At 45.7% G+C, this 17,523-nt stretch overlaps 1 protein-coding gene across 1 annotated transcript in view; it reads right to left on the bottom strand.

Moving 5' to 3' along the window:
• Positions 1 to 17,523, bottom strand: part of LOC120061267 (helicase ARIP4-like) — an 84,187-nt gene that overhangs the window by 5,894 nt on the left and 60,770 nt on the right. The window contains exons 6-16 of the mRNA XM_039010959.1: positions 11,806 to 11,988; positions 6,237 to 6,370; positions 5,429 to 5,625; positions 4,594 to 4,936; positions 3,833 to 4,010; positions 2,626 to 2,838; positions 2,288 to 2,406; positions 1,948 to 2,063; positions 1,574 to 1,673; positions 1,203 to 1,408; positions 356 to 531 (exon numbers count right to left, since the gene is read on the bottom strand). Coding sequence (XP_038866887.1) covers positions 356 to 531; positions 1,203 to 1,408; positions 1,574 to 1,673; positions 1,948 to 2,063; positions 2,288 to 2,406; positions 2,626 to 2,838; positions 3,833 to 4,010; positions 4,594 to 4,936; positions 5,429 to 5,625; positions 6,237 to 6,370; positions 11,806 to 11,988 — 1,965 coding nt within the window. The remainder of the gene's footprint in view (positions 1 to 355; positions 532 to 1,202; positions 1,409 to 1,573; positions 1,674 to 1,947; positions 2,064 to 2,287; positions 2,407 to 2,625; positions 2,839 to 3,832; positions 4,011 to 4,593; positions 4,937 to 5,428; positions 5,626 to 6,236; positions 6,371 to 11,805; positions 11,989 to 17,523) is intronic.

Raw genomic sequence — 17,523 nt, 5'->3', positions numbered from 1 at the left:
GGGTCTTCCAAATGGACAATGACCCCATACTTCCAAAGTTGTGGCAACATGGCTTAAGGACAACAAAGTCAAGGTATTGGAGTGGCCATCACAAAGCCCTGATCTCAATCCTATAGAAAATTTGTGGGCAGAACTGAAACTGGTGCGAGCAAGGAGGCCTACAAACCTGACTCAGTTACACCAGCTCTGTCAGGAGGAATGGGCAAAAATTCACCCAACTTATTGTGGGAAGCTTGTGGAATGCTACCCGAAACGTTTGACCCAAGTAAATTTTTTTAAAGGCAATGTAAACTTCTGACCCACTGCAGGCCTGTGATGTAGTGTGTGTTTATAGATGTGTATATAGGTGTATTACCTTGGTGACAAGGTGAGGGTAGAGCTGGTAGGCCTGTCTGATGCCCGTCTCTATCTCCTGGTGGGGCTGTAATTGCACCTGTGACACGTCAGGCTCCTCTTCCACGAAGTGCAGCAGAGACTCCACCTCCCTTCGCGTGAACGACAGCACCGGGTTCAGGTCATCCACCACTCGGTCTTCAGAAAGGAGGGATGGATGGAGTCAAGAAAGGGGGTAACACTGTATGTCTAGGGCAGGGGTGGGCAATTCCAGTCCTCGACGGCCTGATTGGTGTCACAGTTTTGCCCCAGCCCCTGCTAACACACCTGACTCCAATAATCACCTAATCATGATCTTCAGTTTAGAATGCAATTTGATTAATCAGCTGTGTTTCATAGGGATGGAGAAAATGTGTGACACCAATCAGGCCCTTCGAGGACTGAAGTTGCCCACCTCAGGTCTAGGGCCATCAACAGCTGCATTGATTGGCGCGCGAAGGGATCACTAACAGGTTAAGACGCTCTAAATCAAACCCACAACCCTGGTGTTGCAAGCACCATGCTCTACCAACTGAGCCTAACAATGGCAAACTATGTCAAAGTGCACTTAGCCTGAGAGGAGTCTGACAGATCACAGGACTGCTGCACTTCGCAGCACACACACTGTTTTGCATGCTAGTGAAGTGGACTGGGCCGGCTGAAGTGCCCTTAACAGTGTAGGCTTATAGTAAGAGTAGATAAAAAATATTGATAGCAGATGACCATGTAATAGTAGGCCCAGTAAACATGGCTGGAGGAAGCAGAGGTGTAGTCTGTATGAAGTCAGTATCCATTCTATTATGTGTTTGTTTGGTTCGCTGGTTACTCACCGGACATGCCCTGCTTGGAGATCTGTCGGTCGTAGATCTTCTTCTCCAGGGTGAAGTCACAGACCAGGCGGTAGATATGGCAGGGTTTCTTCTGGCCGTAGCGGTACACCCGACATACGGCCTGGGCATCGTGACAGGGGTTCCAGGAGGCATCAAACACCACCACGCGGTTAGCCCCGATCAGGTTCACCCCCAGACAGCCAGCCCTGAGGATGGGGAGAAGCACACGTCACTGACCTGATGTGTATGTGCATGTGTATGTGTGTGTGTGTGTTTGTAACTAGTGTGGTTACTAGTGTGATTATACATAAGTATGATTACAAACAAATGATAATTATTTCTACCAGTGTGTTCCTGTGAAGGTCTTTTACCTGGTGGACAGCAGAAAGATCAAGGCGGAGGTGTTGGACGGGTCGTTGAACTGGTTGATGAGCCTCTCTCTCTCTGAAGCAGATGTGCTCCCATCCAGTCCTAAAGAGACAAACCATAAAAAGGAAGTCAATCCCTTTCTCCAACACACAGGAACAACCAGTTTTTACCCAAGGGCTTTATACATAGAATGATGGCAAAATATCAATATCCCCAGCAGGTGGCGATAGTCAATGTAAATCAACGGGAAAAGTGGCACCATGGGATTGGGGAGGCTGAATACATTTGTATAGCTTCAGTAAAAGACACCACTGGACAAGTGGAGTAACAGAGACATGGTGACAGCGGTGGTTGTCATGGGAACAGGGACACTTACTGTAGTAGTTGTGGTTGCGGACCCAGTTTTGGTTGTAGCCCTCTCTGGCGCTGCCTGCCAGTATGGGCCTCTTGGCCAGGAACTCCTCGATGACTGACAGGGTGGACAAACTCTGACTGCACGAGAAACAGTGGAGGGAGGGATACGGTGAGGAGGGGTGCTTGGAAATTACAGTGAAACTAATTTAACCATTTGAGAAGTTTGTCTGTCTGTGCTTCGGCCTTAGTCTTCGTGGAATATGTTGCGTTGCAACAGTTGTTTTAAAGGAACTGAAAGGAAAACTTGAAAAACGTAAGACCAAAACAGTAAAACAACTGTGAGGTTCTGTTTCTGTGCCTACCTGAACACCAGGATCTTGTCTCCCTTCCTCACACTCTCGTCGATCAGGTGGAACAGCAGGACCATCTTAGCAGAGTTCTCCAAGAGCCCGGGTTTATAGTCAGACATGATCTCCTTCGCCTGAGAGAGAGAGGAGATGAGGTAACAGAACAGTAGTGTAGTTGTAGTGCACAGTTTAGGGTAATAACCTGTTTTGTACTGAAACCTACGACAGAATCCGTTCTAAATGAGCGGCCCTCAAGTTGTTTTCCAACCGTCATAAATCCATGATGACTCAACCCCCTGCCACTTAAACTGAATGGAAAAACAAAAACATGGTAGTGAAGTGTGGCTGCGTACCCATTCGTAGGTGATGACCTGGTTGGCCTTCTCCTGCAGAGCGTTGAGACTCAGCCCTCCGATGCTGTTGGGGTCCTCCGAGGTCTTGCCCTTCTGGTTGGGGGCTGGGCAGCGGGCGTGGCCGTTGGTGATGTCATCCAGGTCCAGGTCCTGCTCATTGGCCAGATTCTCCTTCTGCAGCGCCTCGTACAGCACGTCTGGGTGGTTCCAGATCTGGTAGAGGAAGACATTATTCCAACATTAGGATGACGTCTGAATGAAATGTGGACATGTAGTACACAGCATGTGACATACAGTGCATTGGGAAAGTATTCAGACCACTTGACTTTTTCCACATTGTTACGTTACAGCCTTATTCTAAAATGGATGAAATAGTTTCCCCCCCCTCATCAATCTAGTGTGAAAAACGATTTCATCCATTTTAGAATAAGGCTGTAACGTATTTTACTTTCCCAATGCACTGTACATCACACGCTATGTACATGTCCACATTTCATTCAGACGTCATCCTAATATTGTTATAATACCACATCATTTCAAACTGAAATATCACCTTTACATAAGTATTTAGACCCTTTACTCAGTACTTTGTTGAAGCACCTTTTTCAGCGATTACAGCCTCGAGTCTTCTTGGGATGACGCTACAAGCTTGGCACACCGGTATTTCGGGAGTTTCTCCCATTCTTCTCTACAGATCCTCTCAAGCTCTGTCAGGTTTCAATGGAAACAGGATGCACCTGAGCTCAATTTCGAGTCTCATAGCAAAGGGTCTGAATAGTTACAGTGGGGAGAACAAGTATTTGATACACTGCCGATTTTGCAGGTTTGCCTACTTATAAAGCATGTAGAGGTCTCTATTTTTTTTAATCATAGGTACACTTCAACTGTGAGAGACAGAATCTAAAACAAAAATCCTGAAAATCACATTGTATGATTTTTAAGTAATTAATTTGTATGTAAATAAGGTATCTGTTTTTCATTTGTAATAAATTTGCAAACATTTCTAAAAACCATTTTTTCTTTGTCATTATAGGGTATTGTGTGTAGATTGATGAGGATTTAAAAAAAATGTAATCCATTTGAAGAATAGTGCTGTAACGTAACAAAATGTGGAAAAAGTCGAGGGGTCTGAATACTTTCCGATTGCACTTCCCACATTTATTTCACTCCTGTGTATGACAAAACAGACACAGACAGGCATGCACACCTTGCAGCACACGCAGAAGGCCTTGAGTGGGTTAAGGCTGAGCCAGCCGCTGTTGCCTGCCTCTCTGAAGCGGTTCATAAACTCTGTGTAGAGGGCCCTCTGCAGGGGCGACAGGCGCACCATGATCACATGCTCGTCCTTGGAGGGGAGCTGGTCTCTCAGCACGTTATGGCCACGCCTGGGAACAAACACAAGCACAACCAGAGCTAGACCACAAATATTTATGCCATATAGATCTCATCTACATTCATGAACAAACACAACCATTATCAGACTTCAACTAAAATATCCATTGAAAGTACTTTTTAGTCCAGGAATAGACTGGGGTGGCAGGTAGGCTAGCAGTTATAGAGGTGAGCCAGTAACTGGAGGGTTGCCAGTTAAAATTCCGGGTCCGAAAGGAAAAATCTGGCGGGTAATGAGCTGGCAATCAGAGGGTTGCTGTTATCAAAATCCTAGATGCCTTTGCCTGCCGTTGTGTCCTTGAGCAAGGCTCTTAACCCCCCACAACAACAGCTCCGCAGGCGACCAGTGTGGCAGCACTGTACCTCTCCAAAAACCCTGTATGTGTATGTATGCATGTGTGTTTACGGAGGGGTTGGGTAAAAGCAGAAGTCAAATTTCGGCTGGACCTTGTGTGCAATTGACCAATAAAGTAATCTTAAGATTTAATCAGAGAGGGGGAAACTTGCCTATAAAGTATAAAGAGAATACTGTAGTAGCAACAGTTCATGTGGGTTATAACCAGCTCTCATTCTCACCTCTGGACGAAGCCTTCCAGCAGGCTATGGAGGACATGACTTCGGTATCTCATCAACCGGACGTCCTGAGGCGTGCTGTCCACACACTGCCCGTTCAGAATGGGCCTCTCAAACATGTTACTGAACTCCTGCCTGGTACCTAGAAAATCAGGCCTGACAAAGTCCACCATGCACCAGTACTCTATCAGGTTGTTCTGGAGTGGGTATCCCGTGAGGACCACACGTCTCCGGGTACGGATGTTCTTCAGGGCCTGCGAGGTGCTGGCGTGGCAGTTCTTAATGCGGTGGCCCTCGTCACAGATCACCACGTCCGGGCCTGGGCGAGACAGGGCTTTCTCTATGTCTTCAGGAGGGTAGAGGAATGTCAAGTTAGAGCTATTTCAGGAACAATGGAAGTCCAACCAGTCCCAGATTGCCTAGTCAAATGAAGGTTAAATCCAATAAAAAAGCCATGACGGTAAGATGTGTATGTAGGACTGATCAAAGCATTTACTTTACGTTCCATTTATCTAAGTGACTCATGTTATCGGAGTCACTCATGATGAAGTCATACTAAATTGATGTTGTGACTGGATAACTGGACACCCATGCATGTACATGTACACACATCCTGGAGCACATGAAAAATGTCTAACAAAATGTTATCTAACATGGGTTCTAACAAAGGGTTAAACATTAGGATCTCTCAAAATCCAAATGTGCAGATGATCTTGGTTTGATGAAAGAAAAACTGCCATAAGCTGCTGGTTTGAAAACTCTGAAAAGCTCAGGCCATGACTGACATTAGTGTCGATTGACAGGTGTCACTCTGAGGTGACCTTTTTGACCTACTGACCTTTGAGGAGCTCCTGCTGCCGGTCCTCTTCGTCCAGGTCAATGACCACTGGTCCTTGGGGCTTCTTGGACTTCTTCTTCCGGCCCGCCACAAAGCTCTTCTTCAGGGACAGCAGGCGGTACATCTCATACCCCATCAGGAGCACGCCGCCATCCAGCGACCAGTCAGAGATCACCTTCGCTCTGCTGGCCGTGGTTCTGAAAGAGAAAAGAGAGAGAGAAAAAGAGATGAGAGCGAAAAGAGGGAAAGAAAGATAGCACATCAGTGACAATGTTCCACACATAATAGCATAGGCATTTAGAGACATATTTATTTATTTATCTATCTTTAGTTAACTAGGCAAGTCAGTTAAGAACAAATTCTTATTTACAATGATGGCCTAGGAACAGTGGGTTAACTGCCTTGTTCAGGGGCAGAATGACATATTTTTACCTTGTCAGCTCAGGGATTCGATCTAGCAGCCTGTCGGTTACTGGCTCAATGCTCTAACCACTAGGCTACCTGCCGCCCCAGTGTATATACCTAAAGACGACCTGCATTATATCTTAATCAAACCTTCTTGCTAAAGGTCTTGATAGTTGATGTACTTTAAATGCCTTACGTAGTTCATGTAGTTACACACTTGGGTGATAGATGAGTCATGTTTGTACATACATTTATTTTTAGAGACAGATCCCTGGCAGTTGTGTGATAGAAGCAGAGCTTCTAGTCACTCACAAACACAAACCATGATCATGGCTAAAAGGTTTCAGCTTTGAAATTGGAGGTAGTGGACTATCCCTGTTCCCAGAGAGGACGGGAAACTTACTTGTGCTCGTCATTCAGGATGTGGACCTTGAAGATGCGTGGGGAGAAGTGGGCGGGGTTGATGTCTGCAGGTAATGCCTCAGAGGAAGGGACCCAGAGGTTAAACTCAGCCAGCCAGTTCTGTAACGTGTTGACCTGTAGCGAGATGGGTAGAGAGGGAGAGAGAGAGGGGTAGTGAGAGAGGGGTAGTGAGAGAGGGGTAGAGAGAGAGAAAAAGGTTCAGAGGTAGAGAGCGAGAAGAAGAGAGAACACAGAGAGAGCGAGGTAGAGAGAGAGAGCGAGGTAGAGAGAGAGAGCGCGAGGTAGAGAGAGAGAGCGCGAGGTAGAGAGAGAGAGCGCGAGGTGGAGAGAGAGAGCGTGGCGAAGTAGAGCGAGAGCGTGCGCAAAGTAGAGAGAGAGCGCATGAAGTAGAGAGAGAGCGCATGAAGTAGAGAGAGAGCGCATGAAGTAGAGAGAGAACGCATGAAGTAGAGAGAGAGCGCATGAAGTAGAGAGAGCGCGAGGGAAGTAGAGAGAGAGCGTGCGAAGTAGAGAGAGAGAGCGCGCGAAGTAGAGAGAGCGCGCAAAGTAGAGAGAGAGAGAGCGCGCGAGAGAGAGAGAGAGAGCGAGGTGGAGAGAGAGTGTGCGAGAGGTAGAGCAAGAGCGCGCGCGAAGTAGAGAGAGAGCGTGCATGCGAGGTAGAGAGAGAGAGCGCGTGCGAGGTAGAGAGAGAGAGCGCGTGCGAGGTAGAGAGAGAGAGCGCGTGCGAGGTAGAGAGAGAGAGCGCGTGCGAGGTAGAGAGAGAGAGCGCGTGCGAGGTAGAGAGAGCGCGAGGTGGAGAGAGAGCGCGTGTGAGGTAGAGAGAGAGAGCGCGTGCGAGGTAGAGAGAGAGAGCGCGAGGTGGAGAGAGAGAGCGCTTGCGAGGTAGAGAGAGAGAGCGCGAGGTGGAGAGAGAGAGCGCTTGCGAGGTAGAGAGAGAGAGCGCGAGGTGGAGAGAGAGCGTGAGCGAGGTAGAGCGAGAGGGCGCGTGAGGTAGAGCGAGAGAGCGCACGAAGTAGAGAGAGAGAGCGCGCACGAGGTAGAGAGAGAGAGCACGCACGAGGTAGAGAGAGAGCGCGCACGAGGTAGAGAGAGAGCACGCACGAGGTAGAGAGAGAGAGCGCACGTGAGGTAGAGAGAGAGAGCGGTAGAGGAAAGAGAGCGGTAGAGAGAGAGAGAGGTAGAGGGAGAGAGCAGTAGAGAGAGAGAGCGCGAGCGGTAGAGAGAGAGAAAGGTAGAGGGAGAGAGAACAGTAGAGAGAGAGGGAGAGAGAGAGCGAGATAGAGAGAGAGCGCGAGCAGTAGAGAGAGAGAGGTAGAGGGAGAGAGAGAGCAGTAGAGAGAGCGGCAGCGCTCGAGAGAGAGAGCGGTAGAGAGAGAGAGCGGTAGAGAGAGAGTAGTAGAGAGAGAGCGGTAGAGAGAGAGCGGTAGAGAGAGAGAGGTAGAGAGAGAGAGGTAGAGAGAGAGAGGTAGAGAGAGAGCGCGAGCGGTAGAGAGAGAGAGAGAGAGAGGTAGAGAGCGGTAGAGCGAGAGCGGTAGAGAGAGAGCCGTAGAGCGAGAGCGGTAGAGCGAGAGCGGTAGAGAGAGAGAGAGAGAGGTAGAGAGAGAGCGGTAGAGAGAGAGCGCGAGCGGTAGAGAGAGAGAGAGCGGTAGAGAGAGAGAGAGCGGTAGAGAGAGAGAGAGCGGTAGAGAGAGAGCGGTAGAGAGAGAGCGGTAGAGAGAGAGCGGTAGAGAGAGAGCGCGAGCGGTAGAGAGAGAGCGCGAGCGGTAGAGAGAGAGAGAGAGGTAGAGAGCGGTAGAGAGAGAGCGGTAGAGAGAGCGGTAGAGAGAGCGGTAGAGAGAGAGCGGTAGAGAGAGAGCGGTAGAGAGAGAGCGGTAGAGAGAGCGGGCGAGCGTAGAGAGAGAGGTAGAGGGAGAGAGAGAGGTAGAGGGAGAGAGAGAGAGCGATAGAGAGAGAGAGAGCGGTAGAGAGAGAGAGAGCGGTAGAGAGAGAGAGAGAGCGAGAGCGGTAGAGAGAATAGAGAGCGGTAGAGAGAAAGAGAGAGCGGTAGAGAGAGCGGTAGAGAGAGCAGTAGAGAGAGAGAGCGGTAGAGAGAGCGGTAGAGAGAGCAGTAGAGAGAGAGAGAGAGCGGAAGAGAGAGAGGTAGAGAGCGAGCGGTAGAGAGAGAGGTAGAGGGAGAGAGAGAGGTAGAGGGAGAGAGAGAGAGCGGTAGAGAGAGAGAGAGCATGGTACTACATGGTACACGGTACATGGTACAATTACATGGTACTAAACAAGCCTATAGATGGAGTGCAAACAGTACAGACATCTACCAAAAAGCAATTAGTAGCCAAAAAATACAATCTCTCCTGGACAACTTTTTAGCCTTAACATTCTCCTTCAGCAATGAAGGTGTAAATTTGGCCGTTAGGAACATAAACTTTATATTTGACAAATTAGCCTCCTTGGCTAATCTAAAGAAGCATAAGAGCAAACCAAAAATAACAGATAATGAAAAATGGTTTGATAAGGATTGCAAAAATCTAAGAAAGTCATTGAGAAATATATCTAATCAAAAACACAGAGAACCAGACAACAAAAATATACGCCTTCAATATGGAGAAACACTGAAGCAATACAAACGCACCCTAAGAACAAAAAAGGAACAGCACATTAGAAATCAGCTGGATGGAATTGAGGAATCCATAGAATCAAACCACTTCTGGGAGAATTGGAATAAATTAAACAAACCTCATCATGAGGAATTGGCTATCCAAAATGGGGATATGTGGAGAAATCACTTTGCAAACCTCTACAGCAATATAACAAAGAGCCCAGAACAAAAAGATATACAAGAAAAATTACAAATCCTTGAATTAGCAGTCAAAGACTATCAGAATCCTGTGGATACCCCAATTACAGAAGAAGAATTATTGGAAAAACTATGCAATCTCCAACCCAAAAAGGCCTGTGGTGCTGATGGTATTTTAAATGAAATGATCAAATATACAGACCACAAATTCAAATTGGCTATACTCAAACTCTTCAACATTATCCTCACTGCAGGTATTTTCCCCGATATTTGGAACCAGGGATTGATCACACCAATCTATAAAAATGGAGACAAATTTGACCCAAATAATTACAGAGGAATTTGCGTTAACAGCAACTTGGGGAAAATTCTCTGCAGTATTATAAATAGCAGACTACATCATTTCCTTGACGAACACAACGTCCTGAGCAGAAGCCAGATTGGATTTCTAAAAAATTATCGTACAACAGACCACATTTACACCCTCCACACTCTAATTGATAAACAAGTTAACCAAAACAAAGGCAAAATCTACTCGTGTTTTGTAGATTTCAAGAAAGCATTTGATTCAATTTGGCACGAAGGTCTTTTTTATAAACTAATAGAAAGTGGTATTGGAGGGAAAACATATGATTTTATTAAATCAATGTACACTAAAAACAAATGTGCGGTTAAAATTGGCAACAAGCAAACAGACTTCTTCTCTCAGGGGCGTGGAGTGAAACAGGGCTGCCCAATAAGTCCAACATTATTTAACATCTACATTAATGAATTGGCAAAAATATTAGAAGAATCGGCAGCACCTGGTATCACCCTACACAACACTGAAATCAAGTGTCTGCTGTACGCAGATGACCTGGTGCTGCTGTCTCCCACTAAAGAGGGGTTACAGCAGCACCTAGATCGTCTTCACAGGTTCTGTCAGACCTGGGCTCTGACCGTTAACCTAAAAAAAACAAATATAATGATATTCCAAAAAAGGTCGGGAAATAAGGATGACAAATATAAATTCTATTTGGACACAGTTCTATTAGAACACACCAAAAACTACACATATCTAGGACTAAATATCAGCAACACAGGTAGCTTTCACATGGCTGTGAATGAGCTGAGAGACAAAGCAAGAAGAGCATTCTATGCCATTAAAAGGAACATCAAAATTGAAATTCCAATTAGAATCTGGCTCAAAATTTTTCAATCAGTTATAGAACCAATTGCTCTATATGGCAGTGAAGTATGGGGTCCACTCTCTAATAATGAATTTACCAAATGGGACAAACATCCAATTGAAATATTGCATGCAGAGTTTTGCAAGACTGTATTGCAAGTACAAAGAAAAACTCCAAATAACGCATGTAGGGCAGAATTGGGCCAATACCCCCTCCTCATTCGAATAGAAAAAAGAGCCATCAAATATTACAACCATCTAAAAACAAGTGACCCCAAAACATTCCATCACACAGCTCTACAATGTCAAGAGATGAAACCAGAGAAGAGTCCCCTCAGCCAGCTAGTTCTGAGGCTCAGTTCACCAACCCAAACCAACCCCATAGAGCCTCGGGACAGCCCTCAGAAAATCTGGCCCAACCAAATCATCACAAAACAAAAAGAAAAATATATCACCTATTGGAAAGACACCACAAAAAATCAAAGTAAACTTCAATGCTATTTGGCTCTAAACAGACAGTACATGGTGGCAGACTATCTGACCACTGTGACTGATAGAAAACTGAGGAAAACATTGACTAGGTACAGACTCAGTGAGCACAGTCTGGCTATAGAGACCGGTCGTCACAGACAAACCTGGCTGCCCAGAGAGGACAGGCTGTGCTCACTCTGCTCCAGGGGAGAGGTAGAGACAGAGGTGCATTTCCTACTACACTGTGACAAATACTCAGACCTAAGAGCATATTTCTTTCCCAAAATTATAACTCAATACAAAGAATTTGAAACTATAAAAGATGAAGAAAAAATCAAATATTTATTGGGTGAAAAGCCAAAATGTGCAGTTTTGGCAGCCAAATATGTGTCCTCCTGCCACAACCTGAGGGACAGCCAGTGAAAATTGCAAAGTAATGTTGATAATATTTCCCATTTAGCTTAGTTTTGTTTTGTCTTTCATACCAGGTCATATGTCTTCTCAAGTCATGTTGACACTGGTCTACTACCATTGATTTAATATATTGTTGTTCTGATTAATATTGTTGTTGTAGTTGCTGTTAATGGTAATCCCATGTCCACTACTACTATTATTATTACTGTTGGTTCCACCATTTATTTATATATAAATATATATATATTTTGTATATATATACATATATATTAGATTTTTATTTTTCGATATGTATACTTTGACAATGTAAGTAATAATGAACTTGCCATGTCAATAAAGTCAATTGAATTGAATTGAATTGAATTGAGAGCGGTAGAGAGAATAGAGAGCGGTAGAGAGAAAGAGAGAGCGGTAGAGAGCGGTAGAGCGGTCGGTAGGGCGGTAGAGAGAGCGGAAGAGAGAACGAGAGAGGTAGAGAGAGAGAGAGAGCGGAAGAGAGAGAGAGCGGTAGAGAGAAAGAGAGAGCGGTAGAGAGAGAGGTAGAGAGAGAGAGAGCGCGGTAGAGAGAGAGTGGTAGAGAGAAAGTAAATTACCTCAGTCAAGAGATTACAAGATAGATTCACACACCTCCATTGCATTATGTCCAGTATGTATAAACAGAATAAACAGAGCATGTAAAGAGAGAAAAGAGTACACACAGCCACTTACAGGAACGATGGCGAGCACGGTGTGGGCCTGCGTGTGTTTAAGCAGGATGTCTATAAAGGAGATGACCTGCAAGGTCTTGCCCAGGCCCATGCTGTGGGCAAGGATACAGCCGAAGCCACTGCTGCGCTTAGACCTCTCCAGAGACTCCACCAGGTTATCATACAGGAACCGGATCCCACCGATCTGATGGAGGGGGAGAAAAGAAAGGAGGAAGAGAGGGAGAGACAGAAGTAGCGAGATCATTAGCAGATTGATAAGTCTGTTAATTGTTATATTTGTTTGACTGCATGCATTGTATACCATGGCTGTCTCCGTGGGCTCTATGGGGTTTGGCAGAGGCAGAAAATCTTAATTGAAAGTGCTTTTTAGGCTTAATATGGATCTGGGAAATTGGCCCTATAACTGCTAGACTGCCTGTGCAAACAAGAGAATCCATGGCCCTATTGAGTCAGTGGTACCATGGTTGGTAGATTGATTATGTATGAAGAGAAAACTGTTTGATAGGCTTGATATTAGGGTTGGGCGGTATCCCGACTTGCATATCGTCATACCGTCTTTCTCTCACCCTGGGAATTACAGTATTACCAGCTTAGTACACAAGAAGGTGCCAAAAACACTAAAAAAGCCCATTGGGAGTCTATTACCAGGATGGTAATAAAATTAAGTAATTTAACAGTAATAGCAAATTTCCATGGAGGCTGGTAGCCTAATATGCTAACGAGCACAAACGAAAATAAACAAATTGCAAAGACAGGCAATCCAGCTCATAAAGTTATGCATATATAGGTAGGAGTTATAGGTAGACTTCTACTCCAAATCAAATCTAATTGTATTGGTCAGCAATGTTAATGCGGGTGTAGCGAAATGCTTGTGCTTCTAGTTCTGACCGTGCAGTAATATCTAACGAGTAATATCTAACAATTCCCAGCAACTACCTACTACACACAAATCTAACAAGTAATCTAACAATTCCCAACAACTACCTAATACACACAAATCTAAAGGGGTGAATGAAAATATGTGCATATAAATATATGGATGAGCGATGGCCGAGCGGCATAGGCAAGGTGCAGTAGATGGTATAGAGTACAGTATATACATATGAGATGAGTAATGTAAGATATGTAAATATTATTAAAGTGGCATTATTTAAAGTGACTAGTGATCCATTTATTAAAGTATCCAGTGATTGGGTCTCAATGTAGGCAGCAGCCTCTCTGAGTTAGTGATGGCTATTTAACAGTCTGATGGCCTTGAGATAGAAGCTGTTTTTCAATCTCTCAATTCCAGATTTGATGCATCTGTACTGACCTCGCCTTCTGGATGATAGCAGGGTGAACAGGCAGTGGCTCAGGTGGTTGTTGTCCTTGATGATCTTTTTGGCCTTCCTGTGACAACGGGCGTTGCAGGAGTCCTGGAGGGCAGGTAGTTTGCCCCGGTGATGCGTTGTGCAGACCGCACCACCCTCTGGATAGCCTTGCGGTTGAAGGCAGTGCACTTGCCGTACCAGGCTGTGATACAGCCCGACAGGATGCTCTCGATTGTGCATCTGTAAAAGTTAGTTAGGGTTTTGGGTGACAAGCCAAATTTCTTCAGCCTCCTGAGGTTGAAGAGGCGCTGTTGCTCCTTCTTCACCACACTGTCTGTGATGTGTACGCCCAAGAAGTCCACGATCATCTCCTTTGTTTTGTTGACGTTGAGTGAGAGGTTGTTTTCCTGACATCACACTCCGAGTGCCCTCACCTCCTCCCTGTAGGCTGTCTCGTCGTTGTTAGTTATCAAGCCCTCTACTGTTGTGTCATCTGCAAACTTGATGATTGAGTTGGAGGCGTGCACGGCCACGCAGTCGTGGGTGAACAGGGAGTACAGGAGAGGGCTGAGCACACACCCCTGTGGGGCTCCAGTGTTGAGGGTCAGCAAAGTGGAGATGTTGTTTCCTACCTTCACCACCTGGGGGAACAGCATTCTTACATAGGTATTATTTTTGTCCAGATGGGACAGGGCAGTGTGCAGTGTGATGGCCATTGCGTCATCTGTGGACCTGTTGGGGCGGTATGAAAACGGAAGTGGGTCTAGGGTGGCCGGTAAGGTGGCAGTGATATGATCCTTGACTAGCCTCTCAAAGTACTTCATGATGACAGAAGTGAGTGCCACGGGGCGATAGTCATTTAGTTCAGTTATCTTTGCCTTCTTGGGTACTGGAACAATGGTAGCCATCTTGAAGCATGTGGGGACAATAGACTGGGATAGGGAGCCATTAAATATGTCCGTAAACACACCAGCCAGCTGGTTTGTGCATGCTCTGAGGACACGGCTAGGGATGCTGTCTGGGCCAGCAGCCTTGTGAGGGTTAACATGTTTAAATGTTTTACTCACGTCAGCCACTGAGAAGGAGAGGGGGGGGGCCCAGTCTTGGTTAGCGAGCCGAGACGGAGACACTGTATTATCCTCAAAGCAGGCAAAGGTGTTTAATTTGTCTGGAAGCATGACGTCGGTGTCCGTGACGTGGCTGTTTTCCTGTAGACCCTGCCACATACGTCTCGTGTCGGAACTGTTAAATTACGACTCCACCTAGTCCCTGTACTGGCATTTCGCTTGTTTGATTGCCTTGCGGAGGGAATAACTACACAGTTTATATTCAGCCATATCTCCAGACCTCTTTCCATGGTTAAATGCGGTGGATCACGCTTACAGTTTTACGCGAATGCCACCATCCATCCACGGTTTCTGGTTAGGGTAGGTTTTAATGTTCACAGTAGGTACGACGTCTCCAATGCACTTATTTATAAACACACTCACCGACTCAGCGTATAGGTCAATATTGTCCTCTGAGGCTGATAGGAACATATTCCAGTCCTCGTGATCAAAACAATCTTGTGACGACCCTCCCACTCTGTCTGCTGTATTCTCTCTTTGTTCTTGTTTCCTTATTAGGATGTCGGTGGGCGGAGTTGGGAGGGTCGTCAGATACATGGGAAACACCTGGGCCCACTGTCATAGGATAAATGCACCACTTCCCCATTCATGGAGGGGACTCTCTCCAGGCAGACACCTTGATAGATTTGTTTGTGTTTCTTGGTGGTTTTTTGATTGTTTGTTTTAGCATCTTTCAACACCCTGCATTATCACATTCATGCATGCAAAACACTCACTTACACTACTGATTACACACACCATTGTATATTACTCTTAGTTACTTTAGTTAATAAATATATATTTTGTTACTCCTTTTCTCCACGTTGTCTCCCTTTTGCCGGTTCGTGACAAGTGGGGGCTCGTCTGGGATAATTGAACGTATTGGTTTGGGAGAACGTGGAGGTACGTGTTTGGTTTGCATATTTTGTTTGAGTTTGATAGGCCCAGTATTGGTTGCCTTTGTTGTTTGGTTTGTGTGCTGCTTTGGAGAGAGTACATTGGTTAGTTTCCAGGGCCCTGCCCAGCCTGGAAACTCTTGTTCTACTTTCTGTTGGGACATCGGTCTGATGTGAGTAATCGGCTGTGTACCTCAGTGGGAGATTTGGGTAGGGTAGTGGAATTTGCTACCCGGAGCTATAGCCTTTTACCCCTGATAGGCTTAGCGACGTGTTTCCTTTTTGGAATATGTTGGGCATGGTTAATGTTTGTTATTTTTGTGTGGTGTCTGTGGACTGAGCAGTTGTCTCGGGGGCACATCCGTGGCTTGGTGGAATCTGCCAGTGTGCTGGGGGGTTTATTTCCTTGCCAGCGGGCTACAGTGCGTAAATACCCACCGCAAATCCGCACGAAGACTAGGGTTGAGTTAATGTAGGTTTTGGGGAAGCTCCGTATCTCATCTCTCTTCTGTGGTACTCAGGGTGATTGTCATTTCTTGGGGTTGTGGTCTGGTGTGCTCAGCAGAGGGGAAGAGTGAGAAATATATATTTTTTTTGTAACTATGGCGTCTTTTGTAGATGAGTTCATTCGCTTTCCATCAGAGGAATTGTTAGAATTAGGTACTAAAGAACAGCTGTTGAAAATCGCCGAATACTACAAGGTTGAAATTAGTGATAAACGTCTAAAGAATTCTATTAGGTTGATATTGAAGGCCAATCTGATGGAGAGTGGTATTCTTGAAGTTACCACTGGGCCAGCCTCTGCTGAGGAGTCATCTCCCCGTAACGTTACAATGGCCATTCCATCGGTTAGTCCTAGTAGTCTTCTTTTTGAACAGCAGAAAGAACTGCTTCTGTTACAGCAGCAGCATGATCGTGAGAAGCTAGAGTATGATCGGCAGCATGATCGTGAGAAGATAGAGCATGATCGTGAGAAGATAGAGCATGATCGTGAGAAGCTAGAGTATGATCGTGTAAAGTATGAAAAGGAATTAGATATGGAGCATGCTAAAATCAAGTTGCAACAAGAACGGATAGAGTTGGTTAGGGAAGGAAAGATTTCAGGGGAGAGTTTGTTCTGGGAAGGTGACCCAGATTTACCTAGGGGTCGTTCCTCTTTTGGTCGTGCCCCGGACACAGTTGATATTGTTGGGAACTTACGGTTATTGCCTCAGTTTAATGAAAAGGACCCTGAGACATTCTTTTCGTTGTTTGAGCGTGTTGCTGACGCTAGGAGTTGGCCTGATTCTGACCGCACCTTAATGTTGCAGTGTGTGCTGACTGGTAAAGCGCAGGAAGCATATTCAGCTCTTAGTGTACACGACAGTGCCAGTTATGATAAGGTTAAAACGGCTGTGTTACAAATTTATGAATTGGTCCCTGAGGCTTACCGCCAACGATTTAGAACTTTAAAAAAGGATGATAAACAGACTCATGTTGAGTTTGCGCGACAATTATCTTTACAGTTTAATTGCTGGTGTTCCGCCTCTGAAGTTGTGACTCTCCAAGGGCTGTGTGATCTGATTATGTTAGAGCAATTTAAGGACACAATCCCTGATCGTATTGCCACATATATTAACGAACGAAAAGTAAAGAATGTCGCTGAAGCTGCGGTTTTGGCGGATGAGTATGTGTTGACTCACAAAAGTGTCTTTGCAGAGCCCCGTATTCGGAATGAGTGGGGGCGTTCGGATAGATTTGGGCTTCGCTTACCGAGACACTTTGGTTCACGGGCAGAGTTCAATTCAACTAGGGTTGAGCCTGACTCCCGTGGAAAAGCTGACTTTGGACAAGAGTGTCACTACTGTCAAGGTTCAGGTCATTGGAAAAACGAATGTCCACTTCTCAGATCAAAGGGTGCTTATGCTAAATCTAAGCCTACCGCGTTAGCTGCGCCAGTTCTACATCAGTTCACTGATGACTCATTGCCTCAGGTCCAGGAGCATGTGAAAGTACATATTGATCCAGACTATTTACCTTTCATTACGGAAGGTTTTGTGTCTATGTTAGGAAGTAAGGACCTAGTGCCAGTGAAGATTCTGAGAGACACAGGTGCCTCTGAATCATTTGTGTTGGAGTCTGTGTTACCCTTTTCTGCCGAGACTGATTCAGGGAATAGTGTTCTAATTAGGGGAATAGGTTTGAACACTCTGTCAGTTCCATTGCATAAACTGATGTTGGATTGTGGGCTGGTGAAGGGTGAAGTTGTTGTGGGGGTGCGTCCTTCGTTGCCTATTGAGGGTATCGACGTTATCCTTGGGAATAACTTGGCTGGTGATCGTGTATGGCCTGTCGTGTTTCCATCTCTAGTGGTTTCCACTAAGCCGTCATTTGTTGGGATTCCTGATGAGAGTGTACAGAGTTTCCC

This window comes from Salvelinus namaycush, chromosome 16 (assembly GCF_016432855.1).
Source record: "Salvelinus namaycush isolate Seneca chromosome 16, SaNama_1.0, whole genome shotgun sequence".
NCBI classification, from domain to species: domain Eukaryota; kingdom Metazoa; phylum Chordata; class Actinopteri; order Salmoniformes; family Salmonidae; genus Salvelinus; species Salvelinus namaycush.
Note: the sequence above shows the minus strand (reverse complement) of the source record. Positions and strands in the feature narration are given on the sequence as shown.